The 23,098-nt window shown below is 31.8% G+C and overlaps 3 protein-coding genes across 4 annotated transcripts; 2 read left to right on the top strand and 1 right to left on the bottom strand.

The window, feature by feature from the left end:
- Positions 1-278: 278 nt before the first annotated feature.
- Positions 279-11,769, top strand: LOC126781641 (cubilin-like). The gene has a single exon (XM_050506577.1). The coding sequence runs from the start codon at positions 303-305 to the stop codon at positions 11,487-11,489; it is 11,187 nt and encodes a 3,728-aa protein (XP_050362534.1). The 5' UTR covers positions 279-302; the 3' UTR covers positions 11,490-11,769.
- A 1,985-nt stretch (positions 11,770-13,754) lies between these two features.
- On the top strand, positions 13,755-16,679 carry LOC126781712 (dolichyl-phosphate beta-glucosyltransferase). Its single transcript, XM_050506699.1, has 6 exons — positions 13,755-14,020; positions 14,462-14,636; positions 15,155-15,363; positions 15,492-15,706; positions 15,963-16,100; positions 16,402-16,679. The coding sequence occupies exons 1-6, from the start codon at positions 13,949-13,951 to the stop codon at positions 16,592-16,594; spliced, it is 1,002 nt and encodes a 333-aa protein (XP_050362656.1). The 5' UTR covers positions 13,755-13,948; the 3' UTR covers positions 16,595-16,679.
- A 78-nt stretch (positions 16,680-16,757) lies between these two features.
- LOC126781754 (programmed cell death protein 6) lies at positions 16,758-21,344 on the bottom strand. Of its 2 annotated transcripts, XM_050506786.1 has the most exons (6): positions 21,215-21,344; positions 20,847-20,908; positions 20,662-20,768; positions 19,993-20,261; positions 19,337-19,432; positions 16,758-18,052 (listed from the first exon to the last, which is right to left on the bottom strand). In XM_050506786.1, exons 2-6 carry the CDS (start codon positions 20,900-20,902, stop codon positions 18,041-18,043), a joined length of 540 nt encoding a protein of 179 aa, XP_050362743.1. In that variant the 5' UTR covers positions 20,903-20,908; positions 21,215-21,344; the 3' UTR covers positions 16,758-18,040. The 2 variants fall into 2 exon arrangements, with proteins under 2 accessions (XP_050362743.1, XP_050362744.1); XM_050506787.1 differs by having other exon boundaries at positions 16,758-19,432.
- Between the last annotated feature and the right edge of the window lie 1,754 nt (positions 21,345-23,098).

Genomic DNA, 23,098 nt, shown 5'->3' with positions numbered 1-23,098 from the left:
AATAAAAAATATAAAATTAACTGGTTTATATATTTTGTCTGCACAGCCACTGCTGACTAATAATTTTTTATTAATTATCCTAGCGATCTTCCCTATTTATTTTCAGTAATCTATTGCAATTAGCTAAACGGATTGAATGTCAGTTTTTGTAAAATTAAAACGTATGATAAACGTTTTACATCCACATGGCCCGATGTTAGATATCAAACATAACATACGCCCCTTGTATGGTTTATGAAACATGTTATACTAAGAAAGTAGGTCCAGTCTGCAGTCATTGTCCGTCGGGATATGTGGATACAATGTTTAAATTTTTATTTCGTTCAACCGTTTGGTTTTTGTATGTTGAACTTTTAAACGGTGAAGTGTATAAGGAGAGACCCAAAATTAAAGTTTCGGATGGTGACCTTATATTTGAACCAGCATACGACAAGAGTATTTATTTACGACCAAATGGACCTAAGTCTACCATATATTTTGATAACACGGATTTTAAGAACTTATGGAACGTTACAAAAGGCAATCAAAATTTTATAGCTGGAAGTGAAACCAACCAAAACTATCTGACACAGCCTGATGAGTTACTAAGAAGGATAGAAAAGATTGAGTCTCTTACTGCAACTTTAACAAGCAATTTTAATTTTAATATCACAAGATTAACACGACGGATTAATACCTTAAATAATAGATTACTTAATTTACTTAGCAACAAAAGGAAAAACGAATGTCAATCCCATCCTTGTGAAAACGGAGGAACCTGTCTTAATTTAGTTAATGGCTATCACTGTCTCTGTCCTTCGAATTGGAAAGGGACTAACTGCGATGAAGACGTAAATGAGTGTCGTAACTTCGCCGGCACTGATCTAGGTTGTCAAAATGGTGCAACTTGTATCAATTTACCAGGATCATATCAATGCGTATGCAAACCAGGATGGTATGGGATTGACTGTACCAGAACGGCTAAAAATTGCTCTCAGGGCGATTTCGAAATGTGTGGCCACGGGACATGTATCCCCGTTGAATCAAATTTGGGTATTAAATGTCTTTGCAACCAAGGCTGGAGGACAAATGGAAATGATGTCGCATGTTTAACAGACGTCAATGAATGTGAATCTGGGCAGGGCGCCAGATGTTCCGTAAATCCAAGAGTGGAATGCATTAATCTGCCTGGATCATTCCGGTGCGGGCCATGCCCTACAGGCTATGAGGGTGACGGCTTTGCTTGCTATGACATTGATGAGTGCCTAACTATACCAAATGGTGGTTGTAGCACCAGCCCGATGGTTTCTTGTCATAATACTATTGGCTCCCGCATATGCGGGTCTTGTCCACCAGGCTATCAAGGTGATGGAATTACGTGTACTTGGAGGGGTTCCTGTTCTTTTAATCGTGGAGGTTGTCATCCATCTGCGCAATGTATCGACAATACATCACTCGGTGGAGTTACACAATGTATGTGCCCATTAGGAATGGATGGCGATGGTATCGGATTGCAAGGATGTTATGTTCCAGCAGCAGATAATACTACACAACGATGCGAAAGCAATCCATGTGGAGCTCATGGTCATTGTCATCAGCTTCATCAAGGCTATACGTGTATTTGTTACCCAGGTTATAGTGGTGCCCACTGCACTAAAGAAAATAATTTCTGTACCAATAATCCATGTCTTAATGGAGGCACATGTAGGCTGGATGAAAGATCGTCAAGAGGATACAGATGCGAATGCACTGCTTTTTATTCTGGTGATCTATGCCAAGTACATGCACAACCTTGTGGCGGAGTTCTCGATTACGAAGAAGGTAGTATAATATATCCAATATCTAATACGACATATAATCATAATTCAAGATGTGCATGGGTTATTCACACAGTTCCAGATAAAGTTATTAATGTTACATTTAGTAAGTTTAATTTAGAATACCATTCTGACTGTCGGTATGATTTTGTACAAATTCACGATGGTAGAAGTTCGGCTAGTCAACTTATAGGCAGATTTTGTGGAAACACTTTTCCGAAAGGTGGAAATATTATTTCAAGTCATAATAATCTATACTTTTGGTTTAGGTCAGATCAATCCGTTGCCAAAGATGGCTTTTCCTTACATTGGACTAGTATACCACCAGTTTGTGGAGGGGAAATAAACGCAACTACACATGGTCACATACGTTCGCCTGGTTCTCCTGGCAATTACCCGCCGAATCGAGATTGCTATTGGCATTTATCGACAGTATGGAGTAAAAGAATACAATTGCATTTTTTCGAACTTGATATAGAAAAACATGCAAACTGTAGTTTTGATTTCTTGGCTATATACGATGGAAGTCACACAATAGATCCACTAATAAGTCAATATTGTAACTCGACCCAACCTGCACCAATCGAATCGGCTGGATCTGATATGCTTATACATTTTCATTCTGATGGATACGGTGACGGTAAAGGTTTTCAAATTACCTATGCCCCTGTTGAAGGCGTTCCAGGATGTGGTGGCTTTTTTACTAATGATAGAGGCGAGATTGTCTCGCCTTCGTATAACGGTGCTTATTTAAATAATTTACTATGCGAATACAAAATAAAAACTCGTCCAGAAACAAGAATTCGAATCGAATTCAAGTCTTTTAACCTTGAAAGATCTTTCAGATGCAGATACGACTATTTAAAAATTTATGATGGTCCTAATACAGATTCACGCCTGGTTGGAAGATTCTGCGGAAATAACCACCCAAAATCCTATACATCTTCTTCTAATAGTCTTTTCTTTTTATTTAAAACTGATCATTCCACAGGATCTGAAGGATTTAAAATAACATATGAATCGACTTGCTTAAAAACGATTTCAGGAGATAGTGGAATCATCAAAACTCCTGGATACCCACTAAATTATCAAAAACGTATGGTCTGTGATTATATTATAAGTAGTACGCCTGGCAAAGCAATAGTTTTAACATTTCAAGATTTCGATATTGAAGACAATAGATATTACAATTGTCAGTATGATCATGTTGAAATCAGAGATGGTCCCTCTATAAACGATACACTGATGGGCAGATTTTGTGGTGGATCAGAATTTACTCCACCAACCCAAACGTCTAGTCATAATTATATGTATATAAGATTTAAATCAGATATTAGTGTCACAGGCCGAGGTTTTTACGCTAATTACACTACAATAAATACAGAATGTGGAGGAATTTATAGACAAAATACTGGCATTATCAATCATCCAATGGACACTGGCACACAATATTCTAATAGTCAAACCTGTACATGGATGTTAATTGCATCACAAGGAATGCATATTAAGTTGACTTGGAATCGATTTAAACTTGAAAGTACGCCATTGTGTAATAGTGACTACGTTTTGATTAGTGAAATTGATGAAAACAACGAGAACAATACATTAGGTAAATATTGCGGAAATACTTTACCACCTGCTTTAACTACTTTTTCGAATCGTCTCATGATAAAATTCGTGTCAGACGTAAACGTGCGTCGCGATGGATTTTCACTATCGTATACATTTTTAGATGAAAAAACACATTGTGGTGGACTTTATGTCAAGACACATGGATATATATATTCTCCCGGCTGGCCACAAAATTATGAGTCTAATCGTGATTGTACTTGGACAATAACCGTGCCAGTTGGTCAACAAATCATGATTAATATAACTGATTTCGATTTAGAGCGACCGTTACGCAATAATTGCCAGTTAGGTGATTTTCTGACAATAAGAGATGGTTCTTCGGAAAACTCTGCTTTAATAGGAACATTTTGTGGGTACTTTAAATCTAAGCGTATAATAACCACTGCCAATAGTGCGTACATACGATTCCATTCAGATTTTTACCTAAGTGGGAATGGATTTAAAATTGAATGGGACGGAACTATAAGGGGTTGTGGAGGAATATTAAGTAGTGCACAGGGTTCGATATCATCACCAAACTATCCTCAGAATTACAATGAAAACGCAGAATGTTTTTATAGGATTGTCACGAGCAGTGGTTCAAAAATTAGAATAACATTTGTGGAAATAGATTTAGAGCGAACAACAGACTGTAAGGACGATTATGTAGAAATATTTGACGGTCGTGACAGTAACTCTTTTAGTTTTGGAAAAAACTGTTTTAAGTCTTCTAAATTAGAAAATATCGAAACTTCCAGTAATTACGCATTTATTAAATTTAGATCAGATATATTTATAACTGGTAAGGGGTTTCTTCTCAATTACAATACAATATGTAACAATAATATTAGTGGTAGTTACGGTGTCATCGAAAGCCCAGGGTACCCTGCTAATTATCCATTAAATATGAATTGCCTTTGGACAATAACTGTTCCTAAGGGCAATAAAATAAACGCTACATTTACTAAGTTCGAATTACCTCCAAGATTTTCCTCGTATAATCGACGATCGCCCTTCAACCATTCATGGTATTTTCGAGGTCTTCCTTGTGGAACAGCTTATTTGCAATTTAAAGAACCACGGGACAAAGAATATTCCAATAAACTATGTGGCACTACTTTGCCAAAACAAATAAGTACTAAGAGTAATTCTTTACAAATCAATTTTGTTTCGGGAAATTATTTTCTTCGCAATGGATTTCGTTTGGAATGGATTAGTTACGGTTGTGGTGGTCATATTCAAAAGCGTTTTGGTACTCTCGCGATGGATCGTTCTTTAAGTGCAATGGATGAAATAGAATGCGAATGGATCATTGAAACGCCAATAGGCACAGCTGTATCCATTACCTTTTCGGAACTTTATATGACTGAATCTAAAAATTGTTCAATCGATGCAATAGAACTTTTCAATGGTCAAAGTAAAGATTTTCCTTTGATATCAAAAATTTGTCATCGAGTAAAAACTACTGTAAAAACGAGCTCTAATTTCTTATTCATTAGACTAGTAAAAAAATCATCCTCACGAAATATTTATTTTAATTCATATTTCACTTCCTTAAAAGAAGGTTGTGGTGGTGAAATAAATGCACCGTCTGGATTAATACATTCAAAAAATTACCCTAAAAATTATGAAAACAACATGGATTGCTTCTGGTCGTTATCGGTTCCAAAATATCATCGTGTTGAGTTAGATTTTATCAGTTTTGATCTTTACTCTGCAAACGAAGATGATTGTGGTGATTCTATAAAAATTTATGATCATTTTGATAAATATAGTTCTAATTATACTACTTTAATGTGTCCTAAATCAAATAAAACTCAAATCCTATCAGACAATTCTTCTCTTAAGTTACAATTTCAAACTGATGCTTATGGAAATGCCAAAGGCTTTAAAGCAAATTTTTCTATGACTTGTGGAGCAGTAATTAAATCAAAATCTGATGGAATAATTTCAAATAATCAATTTATTAATCACAATAATAAGAACTGCACCTGGACAATTATTGCACCAAATCCAAGTGAAAAGGTAAAATTAACGATTCAGCACATATCGTTGCCAAAAAATGCTGATGTTATAACTAACCGTAAGTGTCCGTCTTCTTATCTTAGGGTGCTCGATGGTAATGACGAAAATTCTCCCTTGTTTGATGAGTATTGTGGCCGTAAAGTCCCACCTACAATTGTAAGTCATGGAAGCGCGTTAACAATCCTACTAGGATCATATGTAGGTGACATAAAAGGACAGTTTTCAGCACACTACTCGGTTTTAACAAATGTTTGTGGCGGGAAGCTATCTTCAGAAGAAGGTTCTATCGCTTCACCAAATTATCCACTTTCTTATCCAAGTAATGCTGATTGTGAATGGACATTAGCAACATCGCCTGGTAATAGGGTTTATATTACATTTGAAACTTTTGATTTATTTGAATCCGAAAATTGCAATGAAGATTATTTGGAAATAAGAGAGAATAATGGCGGAGGTGAACTACTAGCTGTTTACTGCGGTCATGATATTCCCGTGAATACTACAACAGGAACAAAATTATATATCAAATTTCACAGTGATGAAAAGGAAACAAGTCGGGGATTCGTCCTTCATTATGGATTTATTCATGGAAACGAAATCACTGGTTTGCTATACGGTGAAATAGCATCACCTCTTTATCCGTTCCCATATGAAGGCCAAGGTGAATACAGTTGGCGAATTATCACTGAAGGGTCAACTATTATTAGTTTAAGTATTGATCGTTTGGAAATACATAGAAACAATGACATTTGTGGTAGTAAATTACTTGTCTACGATGGCTATGATGATGAAGCTCCAATTTTGCAAGAATTTTGTGGATTATTAAAAAAAGAGCATATAAATTTACAGACAAGTTCCAACGTTGTTTACTTAAAACTTATATTAGACGAAGAAAACATTGGTTCACTATTTCTTATCAAGTGGTCACAATCAAACACAGATATTAAAGAGGATAACGATAAAATAAATTGCGGATCAAATCAAACAAAAATTTTATTACCCAATAATGATTCTGTATTCAATTCTCCAAATTATCCGAATGAATATGATCCTGATTTGAAATGTGTGTGGATATTTGATATAACCCCTGGTCGCCATTTAAGTCTAAGTTTTAAAGAAATAGCTTTAGAGGAAACTCCTAATTGTTTCGCAGATCATATATCAGTTTTTTCCTCAAATCAAGCTAATTGGATCCCAATAATAGAAAATGTGTGCCTTGCTGAAAATGTAAATAAAAAAAGTTTCGTAAGTACAACAGCTATGAAAGTGGCATTTCAATCTGATTCATCTATTGCGCGAAAGGGATTTCAAGCAATAGTAAAATCAGTTTGTGGCGGAGTATTAAAATATAAATCAGGCGTAATTGAAATTACATGGTTAGATTTCCAAGACAGATCTCTAGATAAAATAAAATGTAACTGGACCATTAAAGCCCGCCCAGGACGAACTATAAAACTGCAGTTTATACATTTTAATATAACTAATGATAATGAGTGCACAACATACGTTATTTTGAGAAACGGCGAAAGTGTCGAATCTCCTTTATTGGGTGATGGAAAATATTGTGGATACTCTCATGAAAATCGAGACCAAATTGTTTCATCTAGTAATGCCGTATATATAAGTTATGTCGGAGATACTAGATATTTTCGTATGTCTAAAATATTTTACTATTTCAAGCTACATTATGAAGAAAAAAATATCGAATGTGGAGTAACATCTACTTTAGACGCCGACCATAAGTGGGAAATTATTACATCTCCTAATTATCCTTCGGTACCGACTCCATATACCGAATGCATATGGACTTTCACAGGGCCTCCGGGAGAAATCTTGAGGATCGATTTCTTGGAAAGATTTGATTTAGAAGTTTCTGAAAAATGTAGTCTTGAATTTGTTGAAATTAGAGATGGATCATCTGAATTGGCTCCACTTAAAGAAATTGTTTGTGGAGAACAACCGGCTACAATAAAAACAAGTAGTAATGCAATGTTTATAAAATATTCAACACAAATAGCAGAACCTAGAAATGGATTTAAAGCTAAAATATCTATAGACGTGTGTGGTGGAACAATTGTTGCAAATTCAGGTGAAGTCTTGTCTCCTGGGTATCCGCACATGTCTGTTTTACCCGCGGGTACGGTATGTCAATGGCAAATAATATCTTCACCAAGGTATGGTATTCAATTAAACTTTAAAGACATAAATCTTCCAGAGTCCGAAAAACCATGTGAAACGAAAATAAGTATAGAAGAAACAATATTTCCAAATAATACATCTGGATTAGGTAAAATAAAAGAGTTCTGTGACAATAGCATGGATGATTATACAGTACCAATTAAAACATTTACTAATAAAGTAATAATTAAACTACATATCGGTAAGCCAAGTCAATGGACACAAGTTTCAGAAAGTAGAGGCTTTCGTTTTACTTTTAATTCGTCTCAAGCTTCTTGCGGTGGTGATATAACAACTTCTGAAGGATACTTAACGACACCTGGTTACCCGCGCAAAACTACTTTGTTCTATTGTCAATGGACTATTACAGTTCCTGATGTAACTCGAAGAATACGTTTAGAACTCATAGACTTTGATTTAATCCATGAAATGGGTGTTTTTAATGGCATAACTTTCACATCCAGAATAGAAGGATATTCGAATTCGAATTCTTCTGAAACTCCAACAATCTTTGAGTCAACCGGAAATAAATTATCCTTATTCTTTTTTCTTACTAACACACGCAAAATACCACATCGTTTTAAGGCTAAGTTTACTTCTGATGAACCAGCATTATGCGGAGGAAGCTTGCAAGGTCTTGAAGGTGAGCTTAAATCTCCAAATTTAGAAAATTCTTACTTTTGCGAATGGGATTACAATGGAATGCCAGTGACAGACAGCGATATAAAGTATAACACTCTATCTGTTAACGTAAATATAACTTCTTCAGGACGAAATATATGCCGACATATGGATTCACAACTTATTATAAATTCAAATATTGCAAGTGCTGCAAAATTTGTACGCTATATTTGTGGCAATAATACAGAAGCATCATATAGTATACCTGCCGTAAACATGTATATTAAAGCAAAGCAGTATAAACGCAGTCCTATAATCTTTGACCTGAATTGGAAGTTACATCAATGTGGAGGTGTGGTACATGCAGGACAAACCGCAATAAATATTTTAAACATACCTGGTGCTCATAATACAACTATTGATTGTGCATGGCTCATTATAACTCCTTCAGGGGTTAGAAGCGAATTGAAATTAGAAGGCTTATTTAATTTAGATTGTGCTAATGAATTTTTACAAATAAAACAAGGTATAACTCAAAATTCTCTTATTATAGGAGATTACTGTAAAACAAAAACACAGGAAACAGCACTTTTGACATCATTTATGAATACGTATGTTCGATATCATTCAAAACCTCAAAATAATACTAATATTAAACTTTCTATAAAGACAGCTAGTGTTCAATGTGGGGGGTATCTTACGAAATACGATCGAATATTTACTTCTCCAAACTATCCTAAAAATTACCCAAACAATCAAGAATGTACTTGGGAAATCAACGCAGAAATTGGATATAGAGTATCTCTTAAATTTGAAGATCGATTTGCTGTGGAAGATAAAGCTAATTGCACAAAAGATGCTATTATCATTTTTGATTGGAAAGAAAATAAATACGAAGAAATTGCGCGAATTTGTGGTCGCCGTATCCCACTTCCAATCAATTCAACATCAAATCAAATGAAAGTGATTTTTCGCACAGATGGATCAACGAATTTAGACGGCTTTAAAGCGCATTGGAAACCTATATGTGGTGGAACACTAATAGCAAAAGCTAAAGAACAGTACTTATATAGTCCTGGGTATACGTACGAATATTATCCATCCCTGAATTGTGAATATGAAATAGTAGCTCCTTCTAATAAAATATTACTTAAGTTTTTAGATTTCGATCTCGAAGGATCATACCCTGAATGTGAATACGACAACTTAACATTAACGTCGCAAAATAATTACAATTATTTTTATGGTCTCTATTGCGGAAAAAATTTACCACCTCCACTATATACTTCCGAAAAAGTTCAAATAACATTTAAGACGGATCGATATGGACAAAAAAAAGGATTCAAATTATCTTACTCTTTATATGCATGTGGGGGATCGATAAAGGATCCCACCATGTTAACGTCAGGACCGTTAGATAACTATGTTGAAGATTCAAATTGTACATGGTCTATTGAAAGTCCGAAAAATAAGGTTATTATACTTAAATTCCTTTATATCGATTTGGAGAGTAGCTACAACTGTTACAACGATTACATAGCAGTTTATGATGGTTCCACAATCGATTTAAATAAACGATTATCTTTAATGTGTGGTCACATCAACAGCACTACTGTTTTAAAAAGTACTAGTAATAAAATGTTACTACAATTTGTTTCGGACAGTAACATAAGTTATAAAGGATTTCGAGTAGAAGTTTATTTTACTTATTCAGAATCAGTCGGGTGCGGTGGACAGGTTGATCTGAAAACTACATCTAATAAGAAATTAAAATCTCCGCTCATTGGAACCAATGTTGTTTATGAAAACTATTTAGATTGTCATTTTGAAATAAAAGCTCCAACTGACCACATTATCAAAATAAAGTTCACTTCCTTTCATATAGCTTCCTGCGTGAACGTAAACCAAACAGCGCTAGGTACAAGTAACTGTAATTGCGACTTTGTAGAACTAAAAGACGGCTTGAATCCAAATAGTCTTATTATTGGCACATATTGTGGGCACTCATTTCCGCCACAATTATCATCTTCAAGTAATACGATGACAATTAGGCTTGTTACCGACGGGGAGGCAACAAGCTCTGGGTTTGAAGCACTTTTATCAGCTCATCCTTCTCAATGCGGTCCATCGATTTTATCGATTTCAAACACATTGCAAATATTAAGATCACCGAATTATGAAACGGGGTTAATACCTCGAGGATTACATTGTAGTTACTTTTTTGATGCCAGCTCTGAACCATATTCTACAGTCCATATTATAGTACGAAATTTGGATCTTGATCCTGGTACAGAAAATAGATGCGACAAAGATAAGATTATCATAACTAGTTATTCACAGCCAAGAAATATGACTAAAGGAAAAGATTTTATAATAAATGAATCGTCAGATGATTTCTTGTCTCGTACTATGTTTCCATATGACTCAACTTTAAAATCTCCCAAACGCTTTGAATTATGTGGCGTCAAAAAGTCGATCGATTATTATGTATCTGGTAGCGTCAATATTATTTTACAAACAGCAGCAGCAGAAACTACCCAAACCCATAAAGGTTTTGAGATTTCAGTATCATTCGTTGGTTTATGTGGCAGAAATTACACTGAATTATATGGTAGAATACAATCACAACATATGATTTACAGTGAAACAAGTACTAGAAATTGCTTCATTTTAATAGCTGTGCCAGAAGGTTATACTATAGCGATGTATTTTCTATCAGCCAACCCGGTATATTGGAATGATCAAGCGTTTTTAGAAATTTTTGATGGCAACACAACTAATGCACCACTTGTCACAAAAATAGCAAAGGAATATCAAGAATATATACAGATATTTTCTAGTAGTCGGTATTTACTTATGCATAATCGTATTGTAGATTCAGAGGCAGTAACTTACGATTTAAATTACGTTGCAACCAACAAGAGCAAGGGGTGTGGTGGGCATCTTCTTAACGTAGCAGGAAGAGTAACAAGTCCTCTTTATCCTGAAATTTATAGGCAAAAATCTACTTGTGAATGGGAACTAGAAACACCAGTAGGAACAAGATTGATGTTACATTTTGCTGTATTCGACATTGGCCGAATATGTAATCAAAACTACCTTAGCCTTGTTGATAGAAATGGCAACATTATTTCTTCATATTGCTTAGAAACTCCTGCAGATTATACAAGCGATGACAATTATGTTAAAATTGTTTTTACGACTACCATGAATAACGGTGGAACAGGGTGGGTGGCAGACTTTATTGCGTTTTCTTAAGAAAACTTTCTCTGCCTTTTTACCACTATTCTACTTAACGATAATTAGATGTCACTTCATGTATAGTCTTTATTTATTATTAAGAATGAAACTATAATAGTTCGCTTACATTAGTAACATTTCGAAAATATTTTAAACGTTTCATATCCTTTAACTGTAATAATTATAATATAAAGTTACTAATAGAATAATCACTAATCATATGTGTTTGTACAAACCTCATTTCTTATTAATTATCAACTGTCACTGATGTATAAATATTGTAATAAAACTAAACCAAAATTACCGAGACGTTTATATTTAAGATATTTTGGTAAAAATGAAAATGTATTATTATAATCATTAAGTCATAACATTAAGCTTAAACAATTATAAAGTTATAAATTATTGTTTATAATATTCTGTCATTTTTATTTTATTTTATTATTAAACTTTTATATTTGTTCTTGTCATTGCTATTATAATTATGTTGTGCAATAAATATATATACAGAATTTTGTTATTTAATTTCTTATTATTATACCAATTGTTACCAAAAACAGGAATATTTATTAAAACCGATATGGTTATGGTATCGAAAAAATTATAGTTAATCAAAATGTATACATGCAGAAATCAAATCCACTACAAAACAACATTCACTCTCAATCCAGAACATTACACTGTATTCTAATCTAAAATCATACAAAGATTATCGTATACTTTTGTATATACTTTATATTTTATAATACTAATAGAAGTGTATTATTAGATCCTTACATATGAAATTGGCGTTTTGTACGGGAGGAATATAAAGTCAATTTTTTTTGGAAAATATATTTAATTTATCAAAGTATGCACCGTTGTTATCTATGCACTTTTGCCATCTCATAGGTATTGACCCTTTACTAAAAAACCATGGGGCCGAGAATCAATAAACTCTTTGAAGGCGGTTTGGACTGCCGCATCGGAGTTGAATTTTTTTCCTTGTAAGAAGTTATCCAAATTCCGGAAAAAATGGTAATCTGTTGGAGCAAAGTCCGGGGAGTACGGTGGATATCGCAGACATTCCAATTGTAGCTCATCTAACTTATTGGTTGTTTGTTGTGCAGTGTCTGGTCTTGCGTTGTTGTGAAGCAACAGTGGCCTAGAGCGACTGACCAATCTCGGTTGTTTAGCAGCTAGTTCTTCCTTCATGGTTTACAGTTGCTGACTATAGATATCGGCTGTAATCGTTTGGCCAGATTTTAGAAAGCTGTAGTGAACGACACCGGCGCTAGTCCACCAAACACTCACAAGTAAATTTTTCTGAGTCAATTTTCGTTTAGGGCAGGATTTAGCTGGGTCTCCAGGGTTCAGCCATTGCGACGAGCGCTTCCGATTATCGTACAGTATCCACTTGTCATCACAAGTAATGATTCGATTTAAAATCCCTTCATTATTGTGTCGGTTGAGCAAAGTAACACAGCAGTCGACGCGTGTTTGCAAGTTCGATTCACTCAATTCATGAGGTACCCATCGTTCAAGTATTTTTACTTTCCCGATTTGCTACAAGTGGATTAATACAATTTTATCACTTACCTCGAAGCCTGCAGTTATCTCTGAAGTGCTTTGTGATGGATCCGCTTCGACAATAGCCTTTAATTCTTCATTTTCCACTTTGGTCTCCGGCCGTCCACGGGTTGGTTCTGAAGGTCGAAATTTCCAGAACGAAAACGTTGAAACCAAAAACGTGCCATGCTTTCTTTTGTGACACCAGCGCCGTACACATCATTAATCCTTCGAGCTGTTTCTGCAGCAATGGTGCCACGGTAGAACTCGTATTTCGTGTTTTCCATTGTGCGGTAATAAGCGACGCCAAAGAAAAAAATAATGAGGAAAAAACAAATGAATGACTGTTTTCAAAACTTACGTGTACCAGCTAAATAAATTTATTAATTTGAATTTAGAATTCTTAATCAAAGAGGAGATATTTCAGATCAAAGTGGTCAATACAACAAAACGCTAATTTCATTTGTAAGGATCTAATATTATGCACTCGTACATTTACGAAAATACTCAGCTGCATGTACTGTACGTACATTTAAAATCGCTTACTATGATATTAAATTGTTTATTTGTATACTCGCAATCACACATTAGTGTCTAAATTCTAAACATATAATGAAATGGTGTTTCAAAATTAAACGTTATTACATACTTCAAATTTGACAATTATAATTTCAAGTGTCGACATTGACATTGTCACAACACGTTGAATTAAAGAGGACTTATAGTCGCTTGCGGACTGACGATCTGTCATGCGTCAATTCGTCAATACTCAATATCAGTATTCAACTAGTCACTGGTCAGAATTTGTATTTTACCAAAACTTCTCTAATCAAATCCTTTCATTTTATAATTTACTCGTAGTTTATTGTAACTGCGGCAAGGTGACAGAATAAACTTATGAAACTCAGGAATTGTTATTTTATAAAAAAATGGATTTTATTTCAATTTTATTTACACTTATTTTGCACAGCATATTAGCAGCTGCAAGTCTTTTTGTGATAGTAAGTATAAAATTTATTGTTTTTCATTGGTTTCTTGTTGTGCAAGCCGGTCTGGTTGTGTACCACACACACACCACTTACAAATAATTCTTACCGCCAAACAGAAACACATTGTATTTCTATAATCTAATATGATTGGGGAATTAGCCTGTGTAAGTACAGGTCAGCAAGAGTGCATTTGCATTGACTGTGTAAGACATGGTTTGTTTTTTACATTGATAGTCTTTATGAAAAAAGTGGACATTTACTTATTCAAACTAATAGACGTCCTATTGATAATATGAGGTGAACACAAGTTCTTTAAACTAATGATGATCAACTAAAAATATTAATGTACTCATGTATCAATATTTATATTTTTTATAAATTATTCTCTGTAATTAGCATAAAATCAGGTGGTTTTACAAAGTTTAAAAATTCATGTTTATTTTTAATTTACAGCTAACAATAATAATATATTTGACAACAAATCCATATCCATTGGTAGAGAGATTTACCGAAGAAGAGACTTACAATAATCCAAAATCAAAATGTAAAGAAAAATTTCCCTCTATTAATGATCAACACAGTGTCCATTTAAGCATTATAGTGCCTGCGTTTAATGAAGAAGAACGAAGTAAGATCTCTTTTTATATTTATTCAATTTAAAAATATACATAAGAGAGGCCATTTTAAATTTGAATATATGAAATCAATAAGATAGCAGGAACTAATTGGAAAAGATCAGCCTTGAACACAATCAGTTGTGGAGGCATTTTGAATAGGAGTTTGTAACACATGGCATACATATACAGACTTACATAACAAATTTAAGTTTAATTGTTATATGTCAATATATATATTCCTAAACAATTTTGTTACAAAATATACATATTTCTGTTTATCATAAGATAAAAGGCTAATACTATTATGTAACTACTACTTCCATGAATAAATATCATCTGATTTTGTAATTTCCAGATTTTCAAACTTGTTTTAAAATTATTCAATTATTAAATTATATGATATGATCGTATTTTAGAAGATTACAAACAAAATTTATGAATAAATTAGCTAATTAAGATGCGCTTAATGGGATTTATAAGTAATGTCTACCGATTTTTGTAACAAAATACTTTGAGACACTTTTTTTAGTATCTCCTATGTTGGATGAAACTATAAATTTCTTGGAGAGAAGAATCGAAGAGCACACCACATACAAATATGAAATTATAGTAGTTAGCGATGGAAGCAATGATAACACAGTAAAAATAACTGAAAGGTACATTCAGAAATATGGCAGCGACAAGATAAGATGCTTAAACTTAATCAAAAACAGGGGTAAAGGTGGAGCTGTTAAACTAGTATGTATATTATTATGTACAATTATATCAAATCATGTATAATACACATTTACTGTGTCACATAATTGAAATAAGAGTCCTTAATCATAATTTCTCATGTTATTATTAAGAAACATTGTTTTATATAGGGTATGTTTAGCTCAAGAGGTGCATCATTATTATTTGCTGATGCAGATGGAGCATCAAATTTTGAAGATTTAGTTAAACTAGAAGATGCATTTGAAAAATTAACTAATTATGACCCAATCAATCAACCACAAGAAGTAAGTCAATGTGAAGCTGTAATTATTGGCTCCAGGGCACATTTGGAGAAAGAGTCTTTAGCTAAAAGAAGTATTTTTCGGTAATTTACATTTAATTGTTATGATAGCCATAAATGTAGTTCTATAATTTTACTATTCAGCCTTTACTATGAATATATGAAAATGTCGATCCCCATTATTTCCTCTTGTTTAAGCAGTTAAAAATGTTCACTAACTTAATAGAATTAAAAAATATTGAGTAAATTTTCATCTCTTAATACAAAATTAACTTGACTAAAAAAACATTTAGAATAACTATCACAAGTTTTTATTTTTTAATTTGTTTGGGTTTTTCAGAAATATATTAATGTATGGATTCCATACCTTAGTATGGTTATTTACTGTGAAAGGCATTAAAGATACCCAATGTGGATTCAAATTATTTTCAAGAAAATCAGCAAATATGTTATTTCAAAGTCTTCATGTTAACCGATGGTAATCAATAGTTTTTTGTTCCATACTCTAATCTATTTCATTGTAACTGTCAATTTATTATCTATAACTTATAAGCTAATGATATATATACTGTTTATAAGTAAGTTTACTTGATATGATATGAAACTAAAATTTGATTCTGTAATCATTTTTAAGAATTGTTTAATTATAAACATGTTCACTTATATTAATGTATTAATTGCTTTAAATTATTCTAAATATAAGAAATTATCTCTATATCATTAAGAGGAATTTAGTTATTTATGTCATATTTTCAATTAATATTTCTATTTATTTGCAGGGCTTTCGATGTAGAGTTACTGTATATAGCGCAAAAACTTAACATTCCAATCGTTGAAATTCCTATAAGATGGACCGAAATCGACGGTTCCAAGGTTACGCCAGTAATTTCTTGGATTCAAATGGGTTGTGACTTGGGTTTAATTTGGCTAAAATACAAGATTGGTGCATGGAAGATAAAATATGTTAAATAGGAATAAGCACAAATGTATTACTATTAAATTCCATTTATATTATTTTCTTAAAGAATATTTAATATAATAAACTATAAAACAATTATTTCTGTTATTGAATGATATATAATAAATATATGTCATATAAAACCATATAACATTATAAAATTAAACAAAATGAGTATTTGCCTTTAAACATTTATTTAAAGAACAATACAATTATATAACAGTAAAATATATCAGACTCGCTTCTATGTAATAAATGAAGTACAGAAATATTAATTCAATTTTGGAGTAAAATTTGTATACAATTATGAAATCTAAATAAATGAAAATGTATACAATAAAGCTGAACATGTATTCTCATAGACATTGAGCTCAAATTTGAGCAAACTTTAACCATGACAAAGATTCCAATGTATATATATAAGTTTATGAACAAAATGAAAACTAAAACAATTCATCAAAACAAAATTAACATTTGAGCCTAATTTGTTAAAATTAAAATATATATTAAAATTTCTATTACATATATTTGTTTGTTATGGTTATATTAAAATAAAAATTAGTGATAAACAGTGTTATGTACCTTCACCAATAAAAGACAATATTTCAATACTAGCAAGGTATACCATTAGTGTTAATGATTTCTAATCATGATTGCATCGAACAAACGAAAGAATACGACAAAAACAGTAACTAATAGCCTCAGTAGACTTAAAAATTATACATAGAATTGCAACACAATTTAAAAGTAAAAGAAAACATTCCATAAAATTTTTAAACTATTGAATTAAAACAAAAAAAAATACAACAATATACCTTGCAGCAATATATAAAAAATTGTTATTTATAAATTATTTATCGGCGGTAAGTGAAAGAGAAAAAAGAAAAAACAATAAACATGCAACATCTATATCTAAACATTTGAAAAATATATGACAATGCATATTTGGCACAAAAACAGTATACCAATGCAGAGTACATGCAATTCGGAGACAGACAATAGCAGACTGCTTATAATTTCAAGTTAAAACAGCTAAGAACTGTCTTGTACAGACTGCTTTTTTGTATTTAGAAAAAAAAAACAATATTGTTGAATAAAGTACTTTTTATTTGAATGGAAGTTTTCTGAGTGTAAGAAATTCCAAATAGTCAAAAGCATTTTATGAATGTAAGGAACACATGCTTATATAAAAAACAGATCTGTACAAGGCTGTTCTTGCAAAAAATACATGAGAGCTAGATAATTATGATTATTTGTAATTTCTACTCGTGATCTTATTGAACTATATTGACCATAAGAACTAACTGATATTGAAAATATAATATCCGAACGACTGAATAAAAATAAAGTTAAATAAATGCAATAAAACCCGATATATAAAGAAAATTAGAAATAAATGTATATTGGTCTGAAGGTACGCATTTGGCCAAACCTTTAAGCTGGTTATCTGAAGCACGGCGTTACGGCCAACACTGGACGGAAGAGAAACACGCGGTTAGACAAATAACATCTCTGTTAATTACAATTAAACTTTACTACAATATTTATAGAAACGACGATATAATAAATAGTTTGACATTTATAGATGCAGAATCATGATAAGACCTCATACCTTAACAGAAACAAAAAAATAATATATTTTAAAAAAATGAATAAAATTTTAAAACGAAAACCTATTTTTCTATAATATAATTCTATAAGGTTTCGGTTAAATGTTGCAATTTGCATGCATGTAATTTTTATTTTAATAACATTGGCCCTGTTGTAGCGGTTATAAGAATCTTAAATATACCAAAGTGTAAGTGCAAAACTAGATAGACCAACAATTTGGTGATTGGTTGAACTGAATAGAAGTTGTTGTGCTGCAGTGCCATTTAATGGCGATTTACAACAAAGTTGTATGCAAGTTTTTAATAGGATCCGGTATTGTGTTTATTAGATTTACAAATTTAGTATAATTAAAATAGATAAATATATTATGTTCTAATTATATTACAAAATTTTAAAAGCACCAATTAATTATTAAGCAATACTAACAATTTAATTTTGCATAATAATGACATTACATAGAATGTATTAAATGTAATCATATTGATATCATAAACAAAGCTATAAAAATATAAAAATTTTTACTGTCTAAAGATGATTACAAGAAACATACTTCACTTTTAAAGCCACGTAATCTAATATACCATATACATTGTCTTTTACATATACCAATGCACAGTCAGTTTAAAAAATGTATAATAAAACATTTCCAAGTTGAAAGTATACATGTCTGATACTGTTAAAATGTATTCAGAACCATTAATTACAATCAATATACATATATTAAATAGTTTTCTTACATATCAAAACATTATAGAAAGTGTAGCCTATTCCAATGACATATAGATAAATATACAGCAATGACTTTGAAATTACATGACATCATTTGCCGAGATCTAAATAATTTGTGGTATTCATTCATGAAAAAATGACATTTTGAATGTCTGCAAAGTCAAACCATTGGAAATAAAAGTATATAACTGCCAAGAACTGTTTGTAGTGTACAGAAGAGCTACTAGCTCTCATAGAATATATAAGACCTTACCTTATGTCTGGTAAATAGGCTATACTCATATGTGCAAAAACTAAATTGTTACAATTAATGCTTCAATTTGATAAAGTTGTTACATTTAAACAGTATCAAACTGAGAAATATCAACTTTTATGACTAAAATAAACACCGTTCCTTTGCTGTTACATTATTATACCTTTAGTCCAAACACCATTTTGAGAAACTGCTCGTAGTGAATGGTTATCACACCATCTTGATCTGTATCGTAGTGCCGAAAAGCTGAAGTTAGAGTCTGAAAGATATATAAGTAAATTTTAAACATTTATTAAAAAATGATCTTATCTTTTACAGCCTTAGTCACAGTCACAGAATTGATAAGAAGTATAGATAATATTAAGAAAATATATTTTCTTGAAAATAGGTATAATACAGTAATTCTCATTTTACCGGAATTAATTCTTATCAGAAATATTTATGGCATGATAAATAGACTAATATTTTTTTCTAAGCATAACATAAAAACAACATTATAACTTTAAATTGGCATTATTTTCAAGTTATCTACTAATGAGGAAAAATCTTGAAGCTTAGTTGTAAGATTTTTTCTCACACACAATCAAAATTAAGAGCTATCATAGATTCATAGAATATGGTGTTGACATCCTTACTAATATTATAAATGTATTAGGGAGTTTCTTTGTTATACTTTCACATTGTAAATAATCAACCAATCATCATGTAATTTTGCATACACATTGTCACCGGTATAGAAAAGAACATAGGATGGGGATACCTAATATCTAGAACATTCCATCCCTCCCTGTACTATTATAGTAAAAAAATACCACTTACATATAAAGTTACACAGCATTGAATAAAGTCATCAAAAAGTATTGTTCCTCGTCCCAATCTATCAAATTTCTGCACCATTATATTTACAACTTCATCAGATAATCTGTAGCCAAAAGCAGCAAAAGCAGTCTTTAACTCCACTTTATCTATGTTTCCCGAGTTGTCACGATCAAATGATCGGAAGCAGTTTTGCCAATCACTAACATATTTCCAAAGAGCTCCAAAATCTTCGAAAGATATAGCACCTCTATTTTGTATATCAAACATGCCTGTAAATTGATATCAATATGTGTATGCAGTAAAACTTTCTTAGATCAATGAATACATATCATAATATCATGTAAGCCAATTAATGTCATTATTAAATATATATACAATTATTAATTCTTCAATTTTTTTTTATAAATGCAATAAATTTGTTTACACAAGAAAATTGTGGGTTATTATTTCATATAAAATATTTTATTTATGATAAAAAAATAAAAAACAATTTAAACAGAATGTAACATACCATTTTTTTTTAAATATTGAAGTGACATTGTTAGCAAAAGTACATAAAAAGCAACTCTTTTCTATATCAGTATGTACAGCTTATATAAGTTGTATAAATACACTTTTTAACTCTAAATCTCGTTATACTATAACTTATTAAAACAATTGAAAACATACCAATCATAAGTCGCACTGTTTCTGGATTAAATGGATTCCATGTACCATTTGAAAGTGCTTGTTGCAGTTCATCAGCAGATATATAGCCACTTCTGTCTTTGTCAACCCTATATTTAAATTTTGTATCAGTTAATTAATTCTTTAAAAATATTCGTATTAAAACAAATAAGGAAAAAAACAACTACCTTCTAAAAATGTCCCACAGAAATTCTCGACTCGGCATTGGCGATTGGAAAGTCATTTTGATCTAAAACAAATCGTCAATAAAATATTGTTTCGATGATTAATAAAACCAAAGATGATTCAATAAAGTGTAATCATTTTAAAAATTATATGGTGTAATAACTATTTATTGACGTTGACGACCAAAGTTGACGATTACGAAATTTAGTTTCTTTGTAACTTAATAATAGAATAGCTTTAATTTTTTTACATTGAGAATTGTAAGATGGGTAAACGAAATTTCCATCAACGATATTTTTAAGTAGGTAGGTATTAAACTTAAAAAGTTTTAGTTTTTACGATTTAATGTAAGTTTTTTCTATTTACTTACCTAGCAACTAATTAAGCTGATTTTCTTAGAAAAGCTGGATGGTTAAATATTTTTCCAGAATGCCTTTAAACGAGAATATAATAAGAAAAACAATTAACTCCGTTTCCTACCTATCAGCTATCAATAAGTGTCATCAGTGATGCCAACTCCTACAGAATATTTACCCTAGGACCAACTTCAAATTCGCCTAAATATCGATTAAGAACCCCAAAATTTTTGTTGTACGTTCGATTTGAAAGATAATTACAAATACAAATTAATAATACATTCAAGTATTATAAAATAGCTGTTGTATTTATGCGGGTGTATTTTACATACATTAATTAATGACCTAAAAATATTAATGATAATAGCAATGAAATTAAACCATATTTATTTTTATTCGTGACCAGAAATCGAAGCTTGGGTCTCCTACGTTATGTACAAACACGCTGACCGTTGAGCAATAATTTCAATCTCCATATATTATAGTTTTTTAATATTTCAGTTTATATTTGGTTTATTTTGTTGGTTCGAGGCTTAATATAAATTGTATAGTCGTACGTTTTTTAAGATTTTTTTTTTAATAATACCCCCTAAAAATCTTAAATAAATGTAACCCCTAACAAGACCCCTGGACATCTTGATTCCCCCCAAATTTGGGGGGAAAACCCCCAAGTTGGCATCACTGAGTGTCAAAAAACACATTCACCGTTTGCGTTGTAGACGTCAAACTAAAAATGAAAGTCTGAACTGATCAATGTTGCCAAGCGTATTAGAATAGCGGTTGTATGTTGGGTAAAAAAGACCATTCTTAAAACCTTTGCATCATTAATGTAAAAAAATGTAAAATGTAATGTAAAAAAATGTTACTGGTGGTAGGGCTTTGTGCAAGCTCGTCTGGGTAGGTACCACCCACTCATCAGATATTCTACCGCAAAACAGCAATACTTGATATTGTTGTGTTCCGGTTTGAAGGGTGAGTGAGCCAGTGTAATTACAGGCACAAGGGACATAAAATCTTAGTTCCCAAGGTTGGTGGCGCATTGGATATGTAAGCGATGGTTGACATTTCTTACAATGCCAATGTCTAAGAGCGTTGGTGACCACTTACCATCAGGTGGCCCATATGCTCGTCCGCCTTCCTTTTCTATAAAAAAAAAAAAATGTTTTGTATTTATGACCCATGTTTGATGTGAATGATTTTATTATTATAATTATTATTATTAAGAGGCCATCAAAATATAAATTTTACAAAATTAGGTATTTATGCACGAGGAAGATTCAACCGCGGCTTCCTTTGTGTATTATTGTACAATACCCTTGTTCCATACCTTTGTATATTATTATAGTATATTTTTTTTTAAATAATAGTAAGACCCAAGGATTTTACTAATATTAGGAGTTGAAGTAACCGTTACCCCTCCTTAAACATAAAGCTTATCTTGGGAATTGTGACAAAAGCCCAAGGTTCGAACCTGGGACTTGTGTGCGGTTCGTAAACCGTAGCGCTATTGATCCTTATATGTAATCCAAAACGTATTACGTTTGTATTTTCGTTTTTGTATTTTTACAACGTTAGATAAGTATTTAAAAAAAAATCTTTTGTTTGATCTTCCTTGTATTTAATCATTTACCTTTATTTAAAAATTAAATGTTATATTATACACTCTATCACATTCATGGTCTATCGTTTGGTGTGGTTTGGAGCTTAAAAATTCTGCATGGATGCATTTTAGATGTTGTAATTATGTATATATATATATATATAACGTTACTTCATTGAGATTTTTTTTATATTAATAATAATAATTTATTCAGGAGAAATTCAAGACTATTTCAGAGCGTTTTTAGTAGTTTTATGCCTTTTAATGTGATTTTTTTAATATTGAATTTTTACAAATA

The sequence above is a fragment of the Nymphalis io genome, chromosome 4 (assembly GCF_905147045.1).
Source record: "Nymphalis io chromosome 4, ilAglIoxx1.1, whole genome shotgun sequence".
NCBI lineage: Eukaryota > Metazoa > Arthropoda > Insecta > Lepidoptera > Nymphalidae > Nymphalis > Nymphalis io.
This window is presented reverse-complemented; position numbering and strand designations above follow the sequence as displayed.